The following is a 27,658-nucleotide window of genomic DNA, read 5'->3' as shown; positions in this document are numbered from 1 at the left end:
GCTACCGTAAAACCCCAAAAGAAGAAGATTTTCGCGGGAACTTGTGGTGGAGGTGTGTCGGTGCAGATCACATCAGTAGCTCTTTTAGAGGGGTTGATAAGCAGACTTTGCATTTTCGGATTAAACCATGGACCAAAAGGAAAACGGTACATCACAGCTCAACGGGTAAAGTGTTGTTGTCATTATTGTACTACTGAATTAGCAGCAAATACATGCTGGTTTTCAGATCACAGTTTATTCAGTTTAGGTCAAGTACAGCAACTCACGTGCAGTTAAGTTACATTTTGTGGTTTTGGCTGTCACTGGGACTTTAATGCACGTCTTATTATGGAGAGAAATGAAGTCGATTAAAATCGTGATCAGTAATATGTAATATGAGCAGTAGTGTTAATAAACGTTTTATACATTTTATGAACGTTTTTATAGTCTTTTAGCTTCACTTCACTGATACATTTAGGGAGAAAGTTTGGAATAAATAATTACCCATTGTGACATTCATTTGAACACAATATAGTAGGACATTACCAATTTAAATTTAGACGAGATCATCACTACTTAACAAAAATATATTTTTGATGATATTTCATTTCAGCCATCATTTGAACGTCTTCATTATGATTAATTGTGCTAAATTGCTAATTTGGTACGCACTATATCAAACACAACTGACAGTTAACATAGTTGGTTTGTTCAATAAGGCTAACATTGTCTTTATGGTTTTTGAGCTGCCACGTATGCAATAGACTCCTGCATGTAAATTCAGGCTTTCTCTAGAAACTCGTCTGCTAACGTTAATCATTTTTTTTTTTTTTTGAAGAATGAAAGTTATGTCGGTTTCAGCAGTAACAACATAAACAAACGACTTTCGTGGAACAGACGTAATTTCTGGTAAACTTCTGTAAAGAATCAATAACAACAGAGTTATTTAAGGGTAGTTTGTTTCTGATAACAGGGAAAATAAACAAGAAGTACTACATTACCTTAGTTTAAATCATAGCTAAAGCGTAATAAAAACTACACTGAGTTCCAGAGATCAGGGCTGCGTTCAGCCCCGACAAAACGATGCACAACGTTTATTAAACAGAAACGGTGATGCATTGAACTCCCTGTTGTGATGACGCAAGAGCTGCAACTACGGTAGCTGAGAGGCCATTCTTTGTGTTCTTTTTTAAATGTTTCTGAAGCCTGGTGAAATCGTTATAAATGTGTGTTTAATACTGTAAAATACCCTCGATGTTACAGTCACTGACCTTGCCGTCCAGAATGAAAGACAACATTCCAACTTGAACCCATTGAGCGAGCTGTCTCTTTACTACCGCGTGGTTTTATACATCTTGCCGCTGATTGGGCCGACATTTCTGACACACCCACCAAACAAGAGAAAACGCTTCTAAAACCTGTTGGATTCCGTTGCACACCGTTTCAAGGAAACATGTCGTTCAACCCGGAAACCGTAGCAAAACGTTGCGCACCGGTGTGAGATTGAACGTGCCCCAGTTTATACCCAAACAGACACCGGAAGTTAAGTTCTGTCTGGACACGTAAACGGGATAATGTACGTCTACAATTGTTAAAAGTACTTTACAAATTACAATTTATAATAAATTATGTAATGGATATAAAAGTGGTATCTGGGTTGAGAAAAGATACCTCACATGTCCTGAGCTGACATCTTTTTGGAAATTTGCCAATTTATATGAATTGTTTTTAATTTACCATTTCATTATAGAAAACTGTGTATGCAAAATATGTGCCAAAATTTAATTATTTCATTTAAATTTTTAAGGTGATAATGCATCTTCACATTTTGAGATCGTCCTATCTTGATTGGTGGACAAAAAAAGAAGCAAGGGCAACACTGTCATGACCGCAACCTTCTTGAAAATGATGCCATTAATCTATCCGCTTCATTAAGTTCAGATGCTCTAAAATTTCCTGCGTGCCATGGAGTGGGAACAACAAACTCGCTGGTTTTAACCCTCTGCATGCCTAACAACCCCTCTAGTGCAAGAAAATGTCTGAGTCGCGCATATTACAAGTACAGGTGCTTGTAATATGCTATCGATTCTATCGGTACAACCCTAGTTCCTTGAATAGAAGTAAATCACCATCACCCACTTTCAGATGGAGCGGATTTCACTACTCAAAGCCTTAAGCCTGATTTATAGTTGTGCGTAGGTTCTACGCCGTAGCCTTTGCGTAGCTCTGCGTAGCCTGACGTGCACCTCGCAAAAATTTTAACAGCGTGTCAGACATACGCGAATCGCAATCACTGTGATTGGTCCACAAGAACCCCTCCCGTCAAGAAAAAAAACTGCATCATAGGTATTTCCGTTTGCGACGGTGAAAACAAAGATGAGCCAAGTTGAGGAGTGATTTAACTCAAATTGCAACAAAAGTCACTGTTTATTTACTTCCATCATTGCTGGTCTTCTCAAATCATACACAACAAGTTGCTGTTTCTTCTTCGTTTGTGGTTTAACTTGCCAAGATTTTTCTTCTCTGACGGTTGCGCTGCTACTGTGGTTACACGCGTGTATACTGCCTACCAGCGGTTTGCACGTGTGTTTGCACGTCGACGCGGACGATGACGCAAAAGTATAAATGAAAACCGAGCGGAACCTACGTCGTCGCGGCTACGCCGTAGGACCCACGCACGACTATAACGAGCCCTTTAGTTCACTGACAAGCTGGGCAATATTGCATTCATTAGCCGCTTTTGCACTATCGGGCCTGTGAAGGCCAGGGCTTCAAACGGGCCTCACGGAACCAATAGCCTTCCACATCCATCTGCGTAGCCAAAATCAAGACGCGTTTGCATTGTCAGGCCAATAGCGTGGCAGCGCTTCAGAAAGCCCTGGATCTAATGTCACAAAACTCCGCCTGTTTTACCATGAGGAAGTTAAATTGCTCCATGCTCACTCAAATTTAAAATTCTTCTACATGCCTGACACCTGCCGTTTTCAACCAAAGCCTTACGCCTGGGACACACTGCCTGCATAGTGGACGTGGAGCGGGTTTGTTGCGTGACTGCTGTTGGAAAAATCCGCTTCACTTCTATTGTTGCAAGGGGGTTGCGGTGTGGTTGGACCGCACCTGATACGCGCAGGTTTCGCAGGCAGTGTGTCTGTTAACTAGGGGTGTGCCGGTTTCAGAATTGGTGATGACGGTTATGACGTGAGTCAAATGTGACGGTTCGTCACATAACCGTCGGTGGGGGGCGTTTTGTTGGTTTAAATGCTCGTGGATTGACGGGAAAGTGTCATTTGACCATAAAATCATGAATGTGATGCCAAGTGTGTTTTAAACAGTAATAACTTTGAACAATTTTACAAAAAGCAATTAAATATTTAAAAAAAAACACTGTTGCCAGAAGACTGCGCTGTCACTCTCTGCCCAGCATAAATTAATCCTCTATCTATCATCTATCTTAATAATCTTCAGAGAAACAGATTTGTGCATTGGGCTGTTTATGTCTGTAATTGTGTCTGTCATTACACGGACCAGAACAGCACGAAAACAATGTGGATTAAAAGCGTATTGAAGAGGTTTTGCTCATAAATGCAGGTAAAAGAAAGTAATGTGAACTTGAGATTGTTATTAAACGCAGCCGGTGTAAAAGCACAATGGCCACGCCGCGCGCAGCAAACGCTCTCCGCCGACGCGCTGCGCAGTGCTCACCCGGCGTTTGAATAAACTAGACACTGATTAGCTACTTGCTCTACGTTTCTTTAAAATTAACAGCAAGACAACTAGCAGTGAATGTGCGTTCAAGAGAGTTAGTAGATTAGCATGGGAGGATTTGAACTTGAAAACCGGAGTGTATTGCCGCCTTTCCGCGGTTAAAACAACATTCGTCGTTCTCATGTAGGGGTGTGCCGGTTTCAGAATTGGTGATGACGGTTATGACATGAGTCAAATGTGACGGTTCGTTACATAACCGTCTGTGGGGGGCGTTTTGCTCGTTTAAATGCTTGTGGATTGACGCGAAAGTGTCATTTTACCATAAAATCATGAATGTTATGCCAAGTGTGTTTCAAACAGTAATAATGTTGAACAATTTAACAGAAAGCAATGAAATATTTAAAAAACACACTATTGCAAGAAGACTGCACTGTCACTCTCTGCCCAGCATAAATGAACCTCTCTCATCTATTTTGATAATCTTCAGAGAAACAGATTTAATTGTGTCTATATCTGTCATTACATGGACCGGAATGTGGATTAAAAAGCGTCTTGAAGAGGTTTTGCTCATAAATGCATGTAAAGTAAAGTAATATGAACTTGAGATTTTTATACTGTTATTAAATTGCAAAGTATGCGCTGCAAACGCAGCCGACAATGGCCACGCGCGGCAAACGCTCTCCACATACAGTACGCGCTGTTCAGTGCTCACACTTGCGAAGTAAACCGGCGTTTGAATAAACAAGACACTGATTAGCTACTTACTCTACGTTTATTTAAAATTAACAGCAAGACAAGCAGTGAATGTGCTTTCAGGAGAGTTAGTAGATTAGCACGGGAGGATTTGAACTTGAAAAGCGGAGTCTACTGACGCCTTTCCGCGGTTAAAACAACATCCTTCTTATGGTCATTCATGTTTATTTGATGCTATAAATTAACTAGAAGGAAGAGATGATTTGAAAGGTAACTGAAAAGTAACTGAAAAGTAACCTGATCTGTCCTGTATGTCAGCGCGTTGTCAGTGTCTGCCCCGCTCTGTATTTTTCACTGCGTGAGAACATGGTGGGGCGTATAACACAGACTGTTAACAACTGTTTTTAATTAGTATTTAAACATTCTTTATGATAAAAATGTTTTTTAAATATGTTAATAACACGGTTTTGCCGGTTATAGCGTTCTAATGACGGTGTTCAACTATAACCGTCGGTCTCACGGTTATATAATGACCGTCACAGCCCTATTCTCATGGTCATTCATGTTTATTTGATGCTATAAATTAACTAAAAGGAAGAGATGATTTGAAAGGTGAGACTTTGTTTAATATGTTAAATCTCAAAAGTAACCGAAAAGTAACCTGGTCTGTCCTGTATGTCAGCGCGTTGTCAGTGTCTGCTCCGCTCTGTATTTTTCACTGCGTGAGAACGTGAGGGGGCGTGTAACACAGACTGTTAACAGTTGTTTTTATTTTATGATAAAAAATGTTTTAAAAATATTTTAATAACACGGTTTTGGCGGTTATAGAGTTCTAATGACGGTGTTCAACTATAACCGTCGGTCTCACGGTTATATAATGACCGTCACACCCCTACTGTTAACATAGGCGCAGAAAGGAAAATCAACACACAGCAAATTTTGAACATACATTCAAAGGACAAATCATAGTTGTAAATGGACGTGTAAAACGTTACACCTTCTACAGTATGTAAATATCAAGAACAATTTCATATTATTTCAATGCATTCTTTGGCACCTTAAAAATGTCGTAAAACTATTAGAACCACAGATATAGATGTTGACACAGCTCATTGGGGTGATTCATGACACACTTTCCAGTGTTTCTTAACCAGGGGCTTTCAAGATGATTTTTTTCAAGGTACTTATTTAAAACGAGTAATAATAATAAAAAAAAACATAACAAACAAACAAATCATTCAAAGAAGCTAAAGCAACTAAAAATCAAGATTTTTCTCAGTGTTTTTTGTAACCAATATCTTTCTAGTTGGGTACAATATCAAAAATATCTTATTGGCCAGGGCTCCAGACTAACTTTTTTCACTAGCAGCACAGTGGCCCCCAACTGAAAATTTTAGGGGCGCAACCAAAAAATGTAGGGGCACACACCGTAACTAATACACATACTTTGATGATAGATGCAGAAAGTACAATGTGCTGTTTAAAATTCAGTGTCACATCACAAAAAAAGGTCACATTTACTGGTCGCACATGTGTGACTGGATGTAAAATTCAGTGGCACACTCTCAAATTTTGGTGGCAGTCTGGAGCCCTGTATTGCGTAGAAATTTGGATTTATATAAAAATATTGTTTTGGACAATAGAAGCAATTTCCTTAAAATTTTAAGATCCAAAGATCCACTTTGATAACCTGAATCCCTTGGTTAAAATTAGGGAAAAATAGTGCTTGGACTCACTGACAAACCACAAGTCTTGTTCTTTCGTTTCCCCAAATGTTTCATGATGATATTCTATTTGAGGGTGTGTGTCTGTTAGCGTTAAGAAATATTTAACATAAATGACATTAGCATTACATTAATAGGGACAATGTTGGTGTATAGTTTTTCTCCAAATTAAAAACTGTAAAGGGATTCACTAGAACCACAGGATATTTACCACAGGATCGCTACACACTACTGCTCTCTTGTGGTTGCATGTGGCATCTTCACTCCTGTCAGCTGTCGAGCTGTTGACAGTAAGCGAGTTTCATTACAAAATGTTTGGGTTTTATTGGTACGTCGAAACGCATTAGATCTAAAAGGAAACTACAAAGTGCCAGCCTTAATGTCATGGCACTTTAATCTAGAGCTATATTATGTGAACGGTTTACAGCTAACTGCACAATTTTAGGTTGTTTAATGATTGCTTCAACATTGTCTCATTGCATTGCCCATTAGCTTTAGATCATCAACTTCAGCATTTCGCCATTACACAAACACGCACCTGCTCTGACATCTGCTCAGTAAAAGCAAGAATCACTAAAGAGACTAGAAAGAGAAATTTAAGTCAGATGGGTCCATTAGATGTTCACACATAATTCCCCATGACTCTCAAACGCAGTCTCTGAGATCTGCTGCAAAAGGTGGCATTTCACTTTAAGCAAAAATGAAAAGCCCTGGAGAAAACCCATCTGATGGTAATGTCTGTCGTTGCACATATCACACATGTAGTAGACTGTAACCAATGGGACTTTAGGAATACCAGAGTTACAATCTCCAAATAAGTCAAGATGGAGAACTTTAAAACCATGTACTTCATGCTAAAGTAATAAAGTTACATGCATGTGGAAAATATTTAATATGCACCGCGCACATTCAACCCCTAAATGTATGTGACTATTTTTAAGACATTATTAAAGAGTGATATAGAAATGATAAAAAAATTGTGCTGGTCCATCCATATGATCATCAAGTACCACCGTCTTCCCTATACTTTTCTGGCGTGCATTCATAACAATATGTTTTTATCATAATTCACCAGAACACACTGTGAAGGTGCGATGAAGAAGAGGCAGGACTATCTGGAGTGGCCTGAATATTTCATGGCAGTTGCATTCTTATCAGCACAGAGGAGCAAAGACCCTAATTCTCAGGTAACACACTTCAGGCCTCACTGCCCAACTCTGGCAAAGTTAAGCAAGCATCCTTTCTCAATTACTGGCTACTGAATATTTTTGAAGTGCTAGTGCAACAAAAGATTTAAGACTAAATTAGGTGTGTAATTGATTATTTATCTGTGCATTTCAGCATTCTTATGCTCCCCCAGAGAATAATTGGAAATGCAGTTATTGCACAAACCCGATGCTTCATTAACTGGATAAATGACTTATAGTTTCTGCTAAGCTTATATAATTCATCTACAGTACATAAAATGTACACAAACCAATGTATTGTCAACATTTGTTAAAAAAATGACTGTAAGGCTTTCTCAGTTAACTAAACTTAACTTTTCAATGGTGTTGCAACTCTTTAAGCTGCTTTATGCTGCAATGCGTGATAGACCTGATAACACCCTATAACTTCCTGTGAGTTTTTTAACACAGCATCTTATCAGTTTCAAGAAAGTATTCTCCAAACAAGTTCTTGTTTTGCTGTGCAGTGACCTCCCGGCCAATATAAACAATATTTCTGTGTGATATTCGGGTTCAGTCAAGCATCGGTCAGCTCATTCGTGCATCCGTTATTACTCCTAAAGGCAAAGTAGGATTGTGTATCTATAACACAGGAATTTCAGCGAACTGAAATGCTGTCAATCCCCCATACATGCAAGCTCACGAAAGTAAGCTGACAGCGATTTATTGTCTCAGGGAGACTTTTTCCCATCAGCTTTTAATGACCAGTGTTGCATCAGATGAGTTTGATGGGTCTTGCTGGAAAAGACAGTGAACCATCAGGTTAAGCATAGACTTTCTGTTTTTGAGGAACAGTGTTTTATAATGCAGCACTATGTCTTGTGATCATGATGCATGTTTAAAAAAAATAAACCTTTATACAATTTCATTCCAGGTTGGTGCCTGTATCGTGAATCAGGAGAATAAGATAGTAGGCATTGGGTACAATGGTATGCCCAACGGTTGTGATGATGACCTGTTGCCCTGGTCTCGCATCGCTGATAACAAGCTGGACACGAAATACCCCTATGGTGAGTTGTGCTTTTGACACCAGGTGTCTTGGCTGTTGAACTGCAGCAGTTGCACATAATAATCAGATATTTCACACTGGTTAGTAAGCATACACATGCAATCTGTGCATGGCTTATTTTTGAACACTTAATTAGCTCCATGACTATTAAGATTTTGGCATTTGTCAACATTGTCCCACAAAACAAAAGGTCGTAAGGGTATTTTTTATGGAGATTTATGAGTCAGTGACAAAAATGGTATGGCAAGATGAGAAATTAAAAAACCTTTTTAAAAAACTTGTTTTAAAAGCACACATCAGGTTTATTTTAGTGCACATAGAGTACTAATGTTAATTTAATTCAATAAAAAATGACATTTGCCCCACTTTTATGAAAGTTAAGACTGAATGGACCTGAAAATGTCAAATGGTGTAACCTCCAATGGCGCCAAAGAATGAGAAATATTAAATATTTTATCCACCTTGATGGCATGTAAGTGTAATTATAAAAATAATTTTAAAATATAATTGTATTAGTTATTTCTAAATGTACATTTTAATGCGTTTTTGTAATATTTATCCTGACATATGCTGAAAACAGCTCTGTTTTCATAAATAATATTTGACAAATGATGTAAACATGTATGTAAAAAAATCATATTACAATAAACTAGATGATTATATTTTATTCCACATTTTTCTGAATATATTTAGATTTTCATAAAAAAATACTAGTTATTCCAATTGACACAGAGTGGTTATGCCACATTGCCATTTTTGCAATTATCCCCCTAATATTCTTTCAAAATTAAATAAAACCAGAAATTTTTGAATTTGTCTTCAAAAAACAGAAGGTATGCAAGTAATCTGCACATTTATTTTGAAATTTTAAGCCTTTTAATTTACATTTAAATTAAACCATACGGACACAAAATAATTAACGTCACATCACCCTTATGCATAATCCTAAATACATAAAAGCTAAATGAATATGCCTTCCATTGATGTATGGTTTGTACATCAAGGAAAATATTTGGCCGAGATATGATGATTTGAAAATCTGGAACTTGGATGCGAAACATCGAAAATATTGAGAAAATATCATTTAAAGTTCAAAGTCCAAGTGAAGTCCATATACAGCAACATATTACTAATGAAAAGGTTTTGTGCTCTCTACTCGCTTAATGCTGTAATAACATTGTTGACTAAATGGGGGAAATTGTTAGCTTTTATATAAACCAAACTTGAATGGCAAATCCCTTAGAAAATGGGTGGCAAAGCAAAGTTTCTGGCCAATTTTGATCGCGATTTTTGCTGCATTCACTCACAAAAATAAAGAAAATAAAATAATTTTGATATGTTTAAGGTAAGACATTTACAAAATGTCTTCATTGAACTTGATCATTACATCATATACTACAATGTTTGGCATACAAGAAAAATAATTTTTTGCTTGTTTTACAAATATACCTGTGCAAGTTGATATGTACCCAAGTTTTGCCCAGACCAGTGTCCAGACTGTAAATTCGGTGTCACTGTGCATGGTCTTTTGAGCACACAGGGGTGAGTCATGGATTAGTTTTCACCTGCATGTCTTTAATGGGTGAGATAAAACCAGAGCTGCTAAGCTGGGAATGGGCAAGGTCACTCGGTGGCAGCTATTAACATGAGAAATGGAAATGAGCTGGATCTGGCGCTCCAAAAGGCGGCAGATGCCAACTCGAGGCTTTGAATGGGTCGTGCTGCCAAAGGGAAGGTGTGAAACCCTGCAGAGGATTTATCAGTCTGGCACTCGGCCGATTCTCTGAACTATTCCTGAATCGTTTCTCCCCGGCTTGAGTTGTCAGTGGACAAAGATGTGATTAGATTTTTTTGTTGTTGTTGTTGTTTTAAGATCTCATCTGAGATGAGCTCCACAAAGCGACCTGCAGAGTTAAATTGAATGCAGAACAATGACTTTGACTTGGTTCCACAGAGACAATACAGTTTTTAGAGCTTCGCTTTGTTCAGGCACGTCATGTGAAAGTTTATTGTGAAGGGAATGATAAAGTCTTACAGTGATGTTATGTGTGTGGCTATCGTATTTGAAGGGAAGCCAAAGATGCTGCTTGTGTTTGTGATAGGATCATTTTTTTAATCAGTTTCTTTGAAAGCTAGAGATGTTAGGCAGTTGATATGCCGGCCTCATCTACTGAGTAATCTAGTTAGGAATGATGGTTTAATTTAAAGCCACAGTGTAGATGTGTTGAATGGGGGATGAATTACATATTTCTGTTATTGGTTATCTTTCTCTCTCTTTATGCTATTAGACTAAAGCACTTCAAATACTGTAGATGTAATGATGTTGGTCTCCACTAGCCTTTTCCGGCATTTGATATTCAGAAAAAAAAGTTTGATCTGTTTTATAGAAACATTGAACATGACCAAGTGTAACTTCCTAAATTATATTATATCTTCTATATCAGGGGTCTCTAACCATTTTATGAGCAAGGGTTACCACAATGGAAAAAAATTACTTGTTTATTTTATTTTACATGTTGATATGTTTCACCATTATTTAAAATGTTAAAGATGCCAAACTAATATAAAAAGTATTGTATTAAATAAATATCAAAATTGCTATGCTATTAGTAGAATGTGCTTTGGCGGGCAACTCACAGACTTCCTGCGGGCAACCATGTTGGAGACCACTGGTCTATATAATATCATATAGGGCCAGTTTTATAGCAGGTGTTTTATATTGTATAATTTTCTGAAAATTTGCCCAATTTTTTTTTACTAATGCATGATTAAAAATTATGCTTACTAAAAAATATTCTGTTGTGACATTAACCTTTTGCCTACCATTACATGCTTTATATTTCATCAAGTATATACTTCACATCATTATTTTCTCTCACTGGGCAAACAAAAAGTACACTAAGATTTCAATTTCTTTCATTATTTATCACTTGTTTTTACATTTTTAAGTTTAATCGAAGTGAGTGAGGAGCTATAAATTATAAAAATAATATATATATATTAAAGTTAACTTTATATATATTATAGCAACTCCTTACTAATCAAAATTTTTTTTTAAATGTAGGATTTTTTTGGTTTAGCAGCCGATGGATTTATAGTTATGTAGTTTGAAAGTCTGGGACAAAAATTAATGATATACAACGTTTTAAAAAAGTTTGAAAAGTACAAAATTTAAAAACGGACAAGGTATAAAGTTTTTATGAAAGTTTTGATGTGATCTTTATATAAAAAACTCAGCCCCTGTACTTTGATTTCAGAGTAAAGATTTATCCCACTGTGTAAGATTAATTTTAAGATTGAAATGGAGTTTGAAGTAAAAAAATAGCTAAAGAAATCCCCCTGTGGTCCGATTGATGTGTGTATGTGATACAAACAGATACATCTAAAGTGCCGAATCTGACAGCTGCACATAGGTAAAATGCACCCATTTCATTGCTAAAAACCAACGTTATTTTGTGTTTTTGGTAAAATACAATGTGTTTGTGTGGTTATGGTTAAAAAAAACACATTGTTTTTCACATAACGTACAATGTTGTAGCTCCAGATTTCACTCTCTTCCTGAAACGCATTGATTTTGTACAAAGCCCTTCGATTTGAAAAGCTCTTTGTCCCTTATTGGCCAGCTAATCTGTACGTTGTGATTGGCCTGAAAACCTCTGACGTCAGCCAGAAATGTGATGCTCCTTACCATGTTTGAAAGCTTGATAATGTTGGTTTGTCTACATTATCAGTCCCAGGAAGTAAACTGTTCAATCCTTCAATCTGTTTGTTTGTTGTAGTCCAAGAAAAGAGATTTACGTTGGAGACGTTAAAGGAGCGGTGACTCAAATACTCAATTTTAACTTGATACTTTGTTATATAAGAGGTCATCATAGTAAAATGAACATCCTGCAAGTTTCAGAACTGAAAACGTCCGTGCTACTGAAATATAACAGTTTTTGGCACCAAGCCAGTTTTACAACCAAGTTTGGAATTCGGAGAAGTATGACGTCTGCAGTGTTTCCCATACATAGGCTCTACTTGGGCGCTGCGCCCAGGTAAATTGCGACCCGCCCAAGTAAAAAAAATCACTCTACGAATTTCCGTATTTCTGAACTCGACTGGATGACCCGTGTTTTGGAGAGAGAGAGAGAGAGAGAGCGCGCGAAAGAGAGAGCGCGAGAGAGAGAGCGAGAGAGAGCGCGAGAGAGAGGTGGGGGTCGGGTGACCGTGAAGATGATGTACGCGTCATAAACTCATCATCCAGCGCGGCAAACTGGATCAACTGCAGCAGCACATACGGAGCAGCCAGGGAACACACTGCGACCAAAATAGTCGCATATGCTTATGTGCATATGTGTTTATAGCATCTAAGTTGGCTTCATTTTGCGTGCAAGCACGTTGTGTCTCTCCAGTTGAGTGTCCGTTCACGTGCTCTCTGTTTCTCAATGAATTGGGCGCGACGCGAAGCAACCTCAGTGTCACATTGTATCCTTTCATGTTTCTGAACTTGGGCAGAGTTTTACCATTAGAGGTCTTTCTTCACTGAGGACGCGGGACCCGTACGGTTCCGGGTTTATATTTTAAATGGTCAGATGGGTCCGGGTCGGTCCTAGTTCATTACTTCGGGTCCCAAGTCTGATTAATATTGTGTGTAAAACCCGAGTCGATCGGAGAACGGCCGTGAGCGCTACCGCGCTAAAGCTCGAGTGCTGTTTTAGCGTGCCTCCGGTTTCTATGGCGATAGCAACTGGCTCTTGTCACGACCACGCGCCGCTTCATTTTCTTTATCCCATTTTTTAATAGTCTTACTATTAATAGACCACATATCTTTACTAAAATCTAAACAGTTTGCACAGAGATTGTAGCAAAAAGCAGTGCTAATACTGAATGAGCAAAGCTCTAGCTGACTCAGGATATAAAAAACGCAAAGCTGTAATGTAAAGTCTGTCATCGGGACAGCACAGCAAGTAGACTTTTAAATCTGAAATAATTAGTGGATTAAGCTTTTTTTAATCGGCAAAAGAGAAATAGAAAGCAGAAGCAGTAAAAGTGCCTATCTTATAGAAGTTATTACCATTATAACATCAGTCACATTTATAATCTATAGACCTGCACTGTCTATATAGGCTATAGAATACATAGTATTGTATATAATTGAGTTTGATAAAAGGGGTCATCAAATTGCTTCATATATCAGTGCAAAAACAAGTTTTTTCGTGGTGCTTTGACAAACAGTGTCAGCTTTGTTTATGGCAAAAAAAGTTTGGGGTGGTTAGATTAATGAACTATAATGTGAAATTAATATGAATGTTTTATAAATCAAAGTATTGTGTTGTGTCACACATTATTAGTTCTTTGTTACATGTATAGTAGACCATTTTTTGTCGGTGGATAATAATGATTGCCCTTTTCACCAGCTACCACCACAAGTAAATTTCAGATCTGTGGGAAACACTGCGTCTGTGTTGTATTGGGTACTTTAGTCACGTCGAATTTAAAGTTTTGTTTCTACTTTACTATACGTATTGTCATTTGTGTATCATCTTTAGCACCCAGAATCTTTTGTGGCTCAAACATAAATGTGTTCGGCTGCTATTTTCACACATTAATGTTTTTATAACATTTCCCCACATGTAATGACTGGGAATGAAGCCGTCCAATCATAGCAGTGGGTGTTTACGTCCACGTCTTCAATGCGGCCCGCCCCTTCAAACAAAGTTTTTCTCCAGAGAGCAACTAATCCATGTTACAAAATAGCCTATTACTTATTGTTTTTGATGTTTTTGAATGTAAAAACCACACGAACATCATAAGTAGACCTCAGACAACATAAAACAATAAAATCGACAAATTCACCGCCCCTTTAACACATGTCATGTCTTGTCATGTTTACTTTGGGGTTTGTACCTTTTGCACCTAACATGAACTAATGCACAAACACACGCCAAAGGAAATGTTAAATCGTGAATCGTATAATCGGTGCTTTTTAAGTATACTGTCTTAAGTGTATATAGTCTTAAGTATACTTTTTGTTTTCTTGAATTTAAGAAAAGTGGCAACACTTTTACATTAAGGTTGTGTTTGATTAGTAAATGCATTCTGAACAAACAATGATTGATATAGTTTTTCAACATTCTTAAAAGTTATTGTTAGTTAATGTTGAAACATTAACAAAAGTTATTCATGTTTGTTCATGGTGCATTAATTAATGTTAAACGTTACGATGCTTGATTTTATAAATGTCTTAGTAAATGCTGAAATTAACATAAACTAAGATTAATAAATGCTGTAGGAGAATTGTTAATTGTTATTTAATGTTAACTAATGCATTAAGTCACATCAAAGTCGCACACCTGTGTGTGATAGGTGCGTAGGTAAACAGGACAATGTGGTCCTGATATCAGCAAAATAAGAAAAGTCCCGCACACTACAGTATCTACTTGCAAATAAATACAATAAGTTTTATTGCAAAGTTTCGATCTCCTTCAGGCACCCACTAATGCATTAACAAATAGCTTTAAACCGTATTGTAAAATTGTACCAAAAAAGCTACTTCTTTACTTTAAAGTTTTGGCATTATTATGCATTTATTAGGCACATTTTTGGAGATCTATTTTGTGTAATATTCATAAATCACATCAGGTAACTTCACAGCAGGTAAAAATCTCATTTGCAATCGTAACAAATATAGAGTTCAATTGCTTGCCAAGTGAATGGTGCATTTATTCAATTCAAAGGATTCATTTGGCATATCTCAGGCTGCCTTAATGAACAAACATTGCACAGCGAGGGTAAGCCGTGTAGTGTTGGTTCTTCTTTTGAAGTGCTTATTAGAGAATCGTCGCAGTTGAGTCTCTCCAGTAATCAAGCTGCAGTAGATATTAACTAAATGATTGTAACACTAATGTTACATGAGCTGAAGTGACGGCTAAAAGGTAAAACACGACAGGCTGTAGATCACTTAAAATCAGTGAGAGAGAGAAAGATGGAGGGAGGAACAGAGAGAGAGTGATGGATTTGTCGGTCTCTTGGTCGATCGATCCCCTGTGGGAAATTGGTTTGCAGGAACAGCCAAACATACAACACAATACCATACAATATAAACATGTAGTGCACTATATAAAGACTTTGCAATGTGCATTACACAATATAAACACCGTAGATAATATCTAAAAACGTACAATAAAAATAACAAAACGACACTGTAGGCAAGTGTGTGTGTTTTTCAGGTGGTAATAAAATAGGTGTGGCCACCTACTGTAGTTCAACATAAGGTCAGTGGTGCTTTTGTACATAAGGGATGAAGTGTAAAGGCACGAATGACCTTCTAGTGCGCTCGTAGCATTCCCTGTTGTACCAGTCTGCACCTAAAACTACTCCTCATTTCAACAAGCATATCATGTAAGGGGGAGGTGTTGTCTGTGACTATCAGCATTTTGGACAACATTCTCCTCTCAGCAACCAAATCCAGAGGGAGCAGATCCTCTCTAGTTCACATCACTCACATTCACACCAGTCTCCCAGCACACAAAAGCATAGAAAAGAAACTGGCAACGACAGATTGACAAAACATGTTAAAGCATGTTAAGCAAGAAGAAATTGCATGGTGAACTTAAAGCACTGAAAGAGGACCTCTGAAGCCATTGGATAATAACAAATAATATTAGAAAAGCTTTTCTAAACAAATTACTTTTTTTCCCCCTCTGAATCTATGCTGTTGCTGAGATGTACTGTACGTTTTTTGTGCATTTGTTTCCCGAATTATATTTCTTTTACATTTCCTCTCAAAACATTTTCCATGAAAGAGTTCTGAGACACAACCACTCAATCACATCGATCAGTCGTGTCTGTAACTGATGATTATTACCTTTTAAACTTTATCCTGTATTTTCTTACGCCACTAGAGGATGCTGAAATACCATATATCAGGCATTTTCACAATTCCTGCTCGGTTTGAGTTGGCATGTGAACATAACTTGAGACCTCACCTTATGGAAAGGGGTTTTAAATGAGCAATACTGTAACCTGAAAGAAGGCATTGGATGAGTGCATTAAAGTGCACCTATTTCATTGCTAAAAAACAATGTTATTTTGTCTATTTGGTATATTAAAATGTGTAAACATTTTATGTTTTATGGTTAAAAAACACACATACTGTATTTTCCACATACTGTAAATTTTTGTAGCTCCAGATTTCACTCTCTTCCTGAAACGCACTAATTAGAAAAGCTCTGTGTCCCTGATTGGCCAGCTGATCTGTAATTGTGATTGGCCTGAATACCTCTGATGTCAGCCGGAAATGTGACGCTCCTTACCATGTTTGAAAGATTTGGTTGCTGACAGGAGTGAAACTTACAGGCTGTGAGTCTGAAGCAGAAGGAATTGTGATAATGTCGGTCTTGTCTACATCACCAATCCCAGGAAGCAAACTGTTGCCTGCAATCCATGTGTTTGTTGTAGTCCAAGAAAAGAGATTTATGTTGGAGACGATAACTCGCGTCATCGTTTACTTTGGGGTTTGCACGTTTTGCATATCGTTAACATAAAATATAGAGATGCTCCGATCAGTATTTTTGGGGCTGATTACAGATCACCAAGATCATGATCTGCCAATCGCCGATCACAGAATGGCAGTTGAATGGTAATCTTTTATCTATAATCTAGCAGAGTTTACACCATTTGTAGAAATGAAACTAACTATAAATTAGGTATATTATTGTTTTAATAGAGAATCAAATAAATAAGCACAACAAATATTTCTTCTTGCAAAGAGAAATGTAATATACCTTTAAAAAGGTTTATGTCTGTTAAAAGTAATTAAAATAAAACACTTGAATTAAATGTACACGCATTCGTATAAAGTACAACAGTTTTTCACTGATGAGCAGAGAGTAATTTTATTGAGAGATGAATTAGGATACTGTAGCTTTAAGACGTGGGAGAGATCGTTCTCTTCACGTGCACTGATGACCGGCTGCTGTGTATGCGTGCGGCGGGTGTCCACAAACAAGAGCAGCTGTGAGGAAAATGGAAGTTTAAACCTTCAAAACTTTAAAACGAATGCAAGTAATAAACTTCGGCATGAGGATGCAATTGTCCACGATAGATATGTGCTGTATACGCTGTTTGATAGGGATGTGAAGACGCATGATCGCGCTGAGGACCGGAGCGCGTCCTCATAGAAAATACGCATATCTCTGTAAAGGCAGAGAGAGCGATCCAAATCTGCACGTCACACATGAGCAACGGGTTACAAAATGCTCGCACTGTCTAAAATGGTCTCTTATTGCAGCCGCATCAGGAACGCTATGATGACAAAAGTAAACCGAAAGATCGGCTCATGAGATCGGCAAATTTAGCGAGTGCCGATCGCGTCATTTAATGCCGTTATCGGCCGATTACGATCAGCGGCCGATTGATCGGAGCATCCCTAATAAAATGATACACACTTACACACCAAAGGAAATGTAAAATCTTGAATCGGACCATTGGTGCTCTTTAAAGGGATAATTCACCCAAAAATGAAAATTCTGTCATTATTTACTCACTCTCAAACGGATCACAAGCCCCATTCACTTACACCACTATGGAAGTGAATGGGCCTCATGAATGGTTTGGTTACACACAATCCTCAAAATATCTTCAAAACAAAGACATTTATTCAGGTTTGTAACAAAATGAGAGTAAGTATGGCAGAATATTCATTTTTGGGTGAATTATCCCTTTGAGGTCACTGTGATGCATAAAAATATATCGCTAATAACAGGACATTTACGCATATGGTTGATTGCATAGATTTATCGGTATGTGCATTCCCTGGGTATCAAGCCTATGACCTTTGCTTTTGCAATGCTCCACCAGTTGTGTTAGATGAGTTAGTGCTCTGCTTTTAGTTTAGAAGGTTAATAGAAAAAATGTAATATTAACAAGTGTTCAATTTAATTTTGATAGACTTAAGAGCTCAGTCATGATCGTGCTCCATCTTGTTCTGGTGTCCGTACCCATGCGAGCATGTGGGCGCACGTGTGTGTCTGTGTAAATTATTAACATCTCTCTTCTATCGTAACTCCATTCTCTCTCTCTCTTTCTCTCTCTCTATCTCCTGTGTGCTGAAGCTCTGCCAAAGTAAATGTGTGTCAGGCTGCTGTTTCATGGCGCTATGGTAATGTGCCACCTCTGATGGGCCAATTCATTCTCCGTAATTAAGGCGAGCAGAGTGAGTGATTAGACTGGGCTTTTTCTGGGTGATGTTGTTGTGGAGAGCTGACATCTGTTCAGACTCATGCTTTGAGATTTTTTTCCTTTTAAACTGAACCGGTGACTGGAGCCTTTTTGTGTTGGATTGGCGCAATGTTGACATGCCAAAAAAAGCACAGAGGGAGCCAATAATTAAAGCTGAAATGTTAATTGCGGCTGTGACGCATCGCGCTGCGTACTTAACGCGTGCACGTTTGTGACCTGTAACTGGTTTTTCATGTGTTTTTGCAGTGTGCCATGCCGAGCTGAACGCCATCATGAATAAGAACTCGGCCGATGTTAAGGGCTGCACCATGTATGTGGCGCTTTTTCCCTGTAATGAGTGCGCCAAACTCATTATTCAAGCAGGTGAGTGTTTGTTTCTAGTTGTGTTTGTGTCCGTGTTTGTGTTTTTATTTTCGCCCACCGGGCATTATGGTGATGCATCTACCCTTTAGTCGAGATAATTGGCATACTTATTTTGTAAGCAGGCATTAGCGTACCCTGCATGCCTGTTTGTTTAAGATCAAAAGAATGTGGTGGTCTGTATCATAACAGATTTGTAACAGATTTCTGATAATTTTCGGGTCATGGTTTCATTTTGTTTATTAAATACAGTGTGCATCCTTTTAAGGGGTACGTGTATTAGGCCCATATCATACATCTCTGATATTTTTTAAATGTCTTTCTAATCCCAGTCCGAGCATCGAGCATTATAAAGCGTTAAGCCATTTCCTTTCTATTACAGACAACAATGTACAGTTTGTAAGATGTCAACATTTGTGGGAATACATAGAAAACGGATGAACAGTTGTCAACTTTGAGAGGAACGCTCAATTCCATTATTACAGGATTTACTGTTATTGTGTTATTACTGTAATCGTGGATAAGCGCTTAAAACGGGCCTGTCTGAGTCGTGCTGAGGTTGAGTCTTAAGTGAAACCGAGTGCTCGTGTGCACACAGTGTCTCTGTTGATAAACATGCAGTCTTACTACCGCCCTCCACTCGCATTGCATCAACTTGATCAAGATTTACATTTACATCTTTTAAGAGAAAGTAGTTGTAAATACTCTGCTAATTATGGAGCTTCAAAGTTAAATTTCAATCTTTGACTTGACCTTATCAGTGAGTATTAAAGGGGACATTTTACAAGACTTTAAGATGTCAAATAAATATTTGGTTTCCCCAGAGAATATATGTAAAGTTCAAGTTTAAAATACCATATAGATAATTTATTATAGCATGTTAAAATCGCCACTTTGTTGGTGTGAGCAAAAATGTGCTGTTTTTGGGTGTGTCCTTTTGAATGCAAATGAGCTGATCTCTGATCTCTAAATGGCAGTGCCGTGGTTGGATAGTGCAGATTAAGGGGGCGGTATTATCCCTTTCTGACATCACAAGGGGAGCCAAATTTTAAGGACCTATTTTTTCACATGCTCGCAGAGAATGGTTTACCAAAACTAAGTTACTGGGTTGATCTTTTACACATTTTCTAGGTTGATAGAAGCACTTGGGACCCAATTATAACACTTAAAGATGGAAAGTCAGATTTTCATGATATGTCTTCCTTTAAACGGTGACAGGAAAGACTAGCAAAGGGGCACGCCACAAATTTATTTGCTTAGGTGTGTTATCAGACAGCTCTTCTAAAATGATATCCTATTATATTCCTTAAATAGAAAAATACCCCAACATATTGCATAGGGCTGGGCAAAAAAATAGATTTTTCTTTTAATCGTTTTTTTAAATGTGGTCGATTCAGAATAAATTCTCAAAGAGCAGAATCGATTTTTTTCTTTTATATTTATTACTGCAAACATTGAACGAAAGAGTAACGTTAATCGAATTACTAGTCTTCTTCACTAGATGTCACCCTATTTTTTGCTTTGCGCGAGGTTACCAAGGAGCGGGAGGCAAGCCTGTCATTCATTAATTCAGTGCTTAAAATGCCGGTTTCATGTGCTTCATCTTTTTTATTAGTATAGTATTTGTATTAAATCTATATTTATTAAGTTGAATCGAGAATCAAGTATAAAAACTGCCCTGAGAACCGGAATCGGAAATTGAATCGAGAATCGAAATCGAATCGATTTGACAGCTTGTGAATCGAAATTGAATCGATCTGGAAAATCTGAAACGATACCCACTCCTAATATTGCACTGCTTTACAGTTTAGCAATGTATCGCACAATACGTAGAAATTAGATTTCGGTTCAAATTTGTATCGAACTGTAAGTGGCCACCTAATTATTGCATTGCATAGTTTTATTCATTTAACAAATTTACAATGCCTGACATCAGGCTCAACACGTCAGACTGCTCTCTGCTGCTGATGTGACTGCAGATGAAATGATGGGTAGACAAATGTTGACAGAGGTTCTCTGGTCACCCTGAGAAGCTGCAGTGGGCGTCACATCGAGCGGCCCATTTCTTCGGCGGGTTCGATATAGTCTGCATGGTGACAGATCGTCTTCATCTTTTTTCTTTTCCAGTCTCTCTTCCGTTGCTATTTCCAATATCTTCTGATCTGTTGAACTTACGTAAAACCTTCTTTCCTGTCTCTCCCCTTCAAACCTTTATGTCCTCGGTTTCTCTCTCTCCCGCTCTCCCTCTTGGTTTGGTTTATGTTGCCTGATCCTTGCCATGTACTCTTGTGGCAAAGCGTTCTGAAGCTGTGTGCTGAAGATAGCACAACACTCGCTCGCGTACCGTCTGATCTTCAGGAAGCTTGGCCTTGCCCCAGCCCGTATCTCAGCAGGGTGTCAGCCACCTCTCGATGCTCTGCATCATTAAGAAACACACGAAGCGCTCTTTCTCCATCTCTGCCGCGCTTTCTACAGGATGCAGCAAAAAAATAAAAACAGTCGTCCGATCTAATTAAAATAGTTATCTGATAATGCCATTCGGATATAGCTGAGCAAAGCGCCTGATGTTTAACCCGCAGCGAGTTTAAAAGATTTGAGTCGGAGCGGTCGTTTGTTGTTTGTTCATTTTGAAGGTGTTATGCTTGTGTTTGTTTACTAGAACCTCACAATATGAGAACTGAAAAGCCTGTCCAGTGACAAAAAAACCCATGAGGATATAGGGAATATTAGTAGACATGAAATGTGAATGCTTGTTTTTTCCCTGTAAACAGGGCATAGTGAACCATTTGATATTAGTGTTTTTTTCTTTAATGAACAGTGCTCAAATGTAATGTAATTGAATTATGAGGAACCAGAGGAAACAGAGAAAGCTTTTCCAATCTTAACGCACCCTTGTACGGTTTGGTGTCATTGATATGTATATTGATATTTTTTTTGTGTGCCAGCATCACCATTGTGCTCAGTTAATCCTCTATACTCTGTTTGGCCTAATCCGATTTCCACTTAAACGTCTGCTGTTTCTGCGATTTGGCAAATGCTCTTAACTACAATGTCCGCACCTCGGCGGCACATTCTCCATCTTCCAAATGTCATGTACTGTAGGCAAGATTACAGACAAGGATAAAGAAACCCAGACTTGAAGAAAATGAAGGCCCCCAGATATTCAATATTTTTTCCTTGCATCCAATTCTGTCGCTGTTCCTTCAGTGAGGAAGTGTTACTGCGCTTTTTGAATGCAGTTCAAATGTGTCCCTATCTCGCAGCTTAAAATGATACGGAATCATTTTCACTTTCCCGGTGATGTCCTCTTGCTCTTTGGCTCCTCGGTGCCTGTGGTGGCGTATCTGATGCACGGCTTCATAGCCTTTCCCCTTCTCGGTGGAATTAAAGCGTACAGCTCCCGAGTGCCTGCCATCTTGTCACTTCCTGTGACTGTTTTTGGAGGGACTGATGTGCACTGTCACCGGCTCATCTCCAGAGTGCTGCTCCACCTTCCATCAGAAGCTTCAGTTCGGTTGGACAGCTTGTCTTTTCGGAAGGGTTTCGAGCAGCCCCCATGCTTTTCCGTGTGTTCTTTTCATGGGGCATTTTTTTTAAACGTGTTTACGTAGACAAAGGACAAAAGAATTTGCGCAGGCTGGCATTTTATGGAAAATATAAGTGCTTTCTTATTCTAAATAGACACCCGAATAATACAAATCCCGCATCAGAAATGTCACCATCACAATGGATGAGAGATAGCCAGGTTGTTCCATAGTCATTTGAACACTTCCCTCTTGAAATTGTTCAAGTAAAACTGTGGAGAGTCCCCATGTATGTAATGAGAGCCTTTAATGACAGGTGGAATTCACTCTGTACAAGTCATTTTGCCTTCGATCAAAGCCATTCTCTCCTCCTGTGCAGATAAAAATACACGATGGAGAGACTGTGTGTTTTAGTGGGGATGTGGTGGTTGTGTATGTGTGGTATGTTCATCTGAGATTGTAACGGCAATGTTGGACACTACTTTTTACCTCTGAAAGGGCGAGTGGAGGAGGGTAAGTGCTTGCGGTAGATTTCTCACACCATTCGGTGACGCTCGGGTAACTGGGCTCTTTATAGAATCACCTCATGTGGGCTGCTTGCAAGTAGCCAGCTTGAAGCGTGGGGGTGCTGCCAAATGCACGGCGTGTTTTAAAGACGCCAGCGGGGTTGATTTCCTCTCGATTGGGATTGGTTGATATTGGCTAAAACCTGCTGCGACAAGTTAGCGACTCGCCTTCGTTCCCCAAAAGCTGTACGGGCCCCAATTTGGGCCTGTTTGTTTGAATTCCTCCTGTTGGTTTGTGTGTGTGTTTAAGCCTGCCTTTGTCTGACCCACACTGTCTTCTCTCTCTGCCCTGCAGGTATAAAGGATGTGATCTATTTGTCAGACAAATACCATGACAGTCCAGAAATGACTGCATCCAGACGGCTGCTTAACTTGGCGGGAATCGCATACAAGTAAGTCTCTCGTGTCCTGGCTGAGTGGTAGGTCGGGGTACGGTTTGGTATTGAAGCGCCTTCATTTGCATTCCCGTCAGTTCGGGCCTGATCTATCATACAATCAAGGCTGCAATTGGGCCCGACTCTCAGACCTACGGGTGAATATGTGACCTGAAATTTTAAAAAGCCTTTGTTATACTTCAAATAAAAATCCGCTGGGGAGGAATGAGTTCGCATTATGCGGTACGGGTGGGCTAAATGTGAAACCAACACCTTCATAACCAGACTTTTAAGTCTGAAGTGCCATAAACAGGCTTTAAATAAAGTCTGTATTCATTTATGTCATATTAAAGGAAGTTTTATTCTTAAGGATGCACCACTGTTAGTATTGCTCATAGTCTGTGAAAATCCACCTAAAGTCATTTTTTGCACTTTTATTATCTTTATGGTAAAAATCTATTGACTTGGATTGAATCAGGAAGCCATAGCCAAAGGCACAATATTTTAGAAACTCGTGGGGGGATTTTTAATCAGTAATGACCACCCAGAACGCCCAGGAACCACATAACAACTTGCTAACAACCATTCAGAAGCTTTACAACTGCATAACAAAGCCCTGGGAGCCACTTACAACACCATAGCAGGGTGGCAGCGAGTTTTGCATGGGAAATCTGTTTTTTTAAAGGATAAAAATCGGGTTGTTTACTTGTTCCAGTTCATTACATGCATGCTTCGGTGATTTTGTGAGAATACAGGTGCAAATGTATTCTGTTGTTAAGTATTCGTCCTGACAGGAGCGTTTACATACATTTTTGCAGTTGGCAGACACTTTTATCCAAAACAACTTGCATTGCATTGAAAATATGCATTTTATCACTTCATTCATTCCTTGGGAATCAAACTAGACGTCTTCTCGGGTCCAAGAAAATGTACCGGACCCAAAATGACCCGAATCACTTAAAAAAAAAATAAAGACCCGTCCCCGAGAAAATAAGACCCGAGTCCGACCCGAACTAGTTTCCATTTTTTTTAACCTGACTGGACCCGAATGTAAACGGCACTGACGTTGCCATTGCTAGTGCCACGCTCTACAGGTGAATAAAGTTGTTGTCATTGTTTTTTTATTCAAACCTGACAGAATATTCAGATGCATGCAAGTGTATCAGCAAAATGACCTATGAGGCATGAATGCATGTAAAGTGAGTGAAGTTGTCCTTCGCTTTGCTTTTATGAGACACTGGGTTTAACCGTCAACTCGACTGAACTCTCTGTGGGGTTTGCAGTCCCAACACAGTCCTCTTTATGTTCGAGAGAGCCAGCGGGAACCGCAGCAAGAGCGGACGGGACGGAAATCTCATCTCCCCGGTTATATGGACGCACTAGATATAGATGCACGCTAAATATGCTCTGAAGACTTTCATCAGAGCGAGATCAAATGGGACTGGGGGGACATGAGCCTGAGGAGACAAAAGGAGGAGATCCGCCTGAAGATGAAAATCAGGAAATCCTTGAAGATACTTTCATGCTGTTTGGCTGTCTTTGAGGGTAGCAAGGTTAATTCCCCTGCTGCTGCTTTTGAAGGTTGTTCCCCATCTAAGGAAATTTTTCCAACGTTACTATGAATTCGGCCAGCTCGATCTCTGCATTTCTATGGGTTCGGCCCTTTGATTGCAGAGCAGAGAGCTACTTAATAAAACCTGTATTAAAATGGATTCTGGGTCGGACACGAGATTGCTTTTCTGACCCTGATGCAAATCACAGTTGATTGCTACTCGTCTGGACACGTAACGCGTCTACTTCATACACGCTATACTTCAGTCAAACCAGATATAATTTTTTATCTTTTTTACTAGTGGGTGCAAGACACTATTTTAATTGAGGATGTAGAAATAAACTGTGACATTATACACACACGTTCTTCTTACGGTGAACTACAAGAAAATCTAATAAAGATTAGGGACCCAAAATTATTCAGACACTTTGACCTGACCATGTTTTGCTTAAAGGTGTAATGTTTTTTTAGCAGCATCTAGTGGTGAGATTCCGAATTGCAACCAACCTCAATTTCGAAAATGTACCTCAATGTAGAAACATGACGGCAAGTTCCATGTAAGGGGACCTGTGGTTTATGTAAATAGAAAACGGCTCATTCGAAGATAACAAAAACATATTTTTATGTTTTAACACATTTTTACATCACATATTAAACATTAATAAAGGGACACTCCACTTTTTTGAAAATATACTCATTTTTCAGCTCAACGATACATTCTGGCATTATAATCAAGGACTTTGCTTTAACATGGCTGCAGCAGGTGCAACGATATTACACCCTGCCCGAAAATATTCCCCTGCATTTCTTTCTTGTCTTGTAATTCTTATTTTTAATCCAGTTTTGTTCTTAAACTTTAGTTTTTGATGTGTAATTTATACGTTTTCTAAGTTGAGACAGTTGAACTGGATCTGACCTGCAAAAAGTCGTTTGTCACCGTGTATGTGACAAATCAAAGACTTTGACCCTAAGAATGACCTGCACCAGCAGGCGATACTTTTTTTTACTGTTTTTTTGTAGCACATAAAGAAGAATGATGAATGAACAGAGGCTTTATTGAAACTTTACCTTGGTTGAAGCAGAATTTTGTATTCTTGAATAAGATGATGAATCGATTTTGCTCAGGAATGATTTTTAACCGCTTTGCATTAAGGAACACAGTAGAGCAAGACACAAAGCTTTGTGGATGTTCATGGACGGTCTTCAAATGCTTAGGTGGACGAAAAAGTTTCTGTTATGGAGATCCAATAAAAGACTTGGTGATAACTAATAGATTTGGTTCCATTCAGCCCACCTCAAACTGAGAGGTGGAAGTTAATACAAAGTTAAAAAGTAAAAAGAACAGAAGAAAGTGAACTGAGAAACAGAAAAAACAAATAAAAGCAGAAGATAAAAAGCAGGGTACAGAGGACGAGGCTGAAAGAAAGAAAATCAAGAGTTTACCACCTGCTGGTGTGGCTCTTTTTGGCAGGCCATTTTCTCTTGAGACATCGGGCTACTTGTACCTTTGCCTTATGGGGGGGCTGCTGCTTGTGTTCTCTAAAGAGGGCAGGTGTGTAACTCTTTTTTTCTTTAACTCAAGTATGCTGAAGTAAATCACTTATGTGACCATTTCAAAACAGTGAGGACAGAATTCGCTTTCTGTTCACCTATCAAAGTATTTTAAAGGTTGAAGTGCAGATATGTTTTCTACTGGCTTCTTACCTGTTTTATATCAGTAATATTTCTTTGCTTTTCTGTCTTGCAGGCAGTTCGAGCCAAAGAGAGGCCGGATCGTCATAGATTTTGGTTCAATCAACCACTCTGGAATGAATGGTATCAATGGTTTGGGTGGACCGCAGTCAACATAGACAGAAGAATGGGGAGGATGACACTAAATATCCAAAACACAGACATGTTATCTTTCTTACCTATGCTGGTGATGGTCTATGGTTTTTACAGTGGCCTTCTATATAGACTAGTAGTGTACACTATTGTTCTTTTAATGTTTTAATAATATTCCTGAAACATGCAAACTTTTGTTTAGGTTTTAAATGTATTTCATTTTTATGCATAGAATATGTTTATCTCAAACACAACAAGTCAGTAAGTATCTTGGGTGATGTACGTTTTAAGTTTAGATTCTTTTAGTGTTCAAGTATTTATAATAAGTGAAGATATAATAAGAAAGTCAAGCTGGATGCGGTATTAATGATTTATATAATGTCTTTTATCTAGACTGAACAGATGTCAATTAAATGTACACATTCAGAAATATATGGTCAAAATATGTACCCTTTAAAAATGCCCTACCATTAGGTACAGAAGTATGCATTACCAGTATGTACCTCTGAGATCTGAAATAAACTCTAGGTGAAAAGCTGTACATTTTAAAAGGGTAACAATGACAACTGGGGTACATTTTCTCCGACAGTGTAGCATGTAGATGTCTCTTGTTATTTTCCACTGTATTGTTGACCACTGAATGTTTTTCTCATACTGTAAGTTGCAGTAAAGTTAAACTGTATATTTTGGCAGGCAATGCTTTTTTGTTCCTGTTGTGTGTTTGTACTACAGTGTTTAAAATTACCAAAGGTATCTTTATTCTGCAATACAATAGTTGAATTAGGATTTGAATGAAAACTGTACTATTTGTTTAATGGGAGATGTTTGCAACTGTTTTGTATATAATCGCTCTAACAAGATCATTGTCTCAAAATGAAAAATTGAATAAAGAACTAAC

The 27,658-nt window shown here is 38.4% G+C and overlaps 1 protein-coding gene across 1 annotated transcript; it reads left to right on the top strand.

Annotated features, from left to right (window-relative positions):
- Positions 1-28: 28 nt before the first annotated feature.
- Positions 29-27,658, top strand: dctd (dCMP deaminase). Its single transcript, XM_065265283.2, has 6 exons — positions 29-165; positions 7,177-7,288; positions 8,202-8,337; positions 18,807-18,923; positions 23,306-23,402; positions 26,684-27,658. Exons 1-6 carry the CDS (start codon positions 128-130, stop codon positions 26,784-26,786), a joined length of 603 nt encoding a protein of 200 aa, XP_065121355.1. The 5' UTR covers positions 29-127; the 3' UTR covers positions 26,787-27,658.

Source organism: Paramisgurnus dabryanus, chromosome 4, assembly GCF_030506205.2.
Source record: "Paramisgurnus dabryanus chromosome 4, PD_genome_1.1, whole genome shotgun sequence".
NCBI lineage: Eukaryota > Metazoa > Chordata > Actinopteri > Cypriniformes > Cobitidae > Paramisgurnus > Paramisgurnus dabryanus.
The sequence above is the reverse complement of the archived record's forward strand: the minus strand, read 5'-3'. Positions and strand labels throughout refer to the sequence as shown.

What these genes read in the sequence shown, in the direction of transcription:
- dctd (XM_065265283.2), top strand. Translation starts at nt 128, where the DNA reads ATGGACCAAAAGGAAAACGGTACATCACAGCTCAACGG. An exon ending in GCAAAGACCCTAATTCTCAG is followed by an intron (nt 7,289 to 8,201) that starts GTAACACACTTC and finishes ATTTCATTCCAG; the next exon opens with GTTGGTGCCTGTATCGTGAA. An exon ending in TTGGCGGGAATCGCATACAA is followed by an intron (nt 23,403 to 26,683) that starts GTAAGTCTCTCG and finishes TCTGTCTTGCAG; the next exon opens with GCAGTTCGAGCCAAAGAGAG.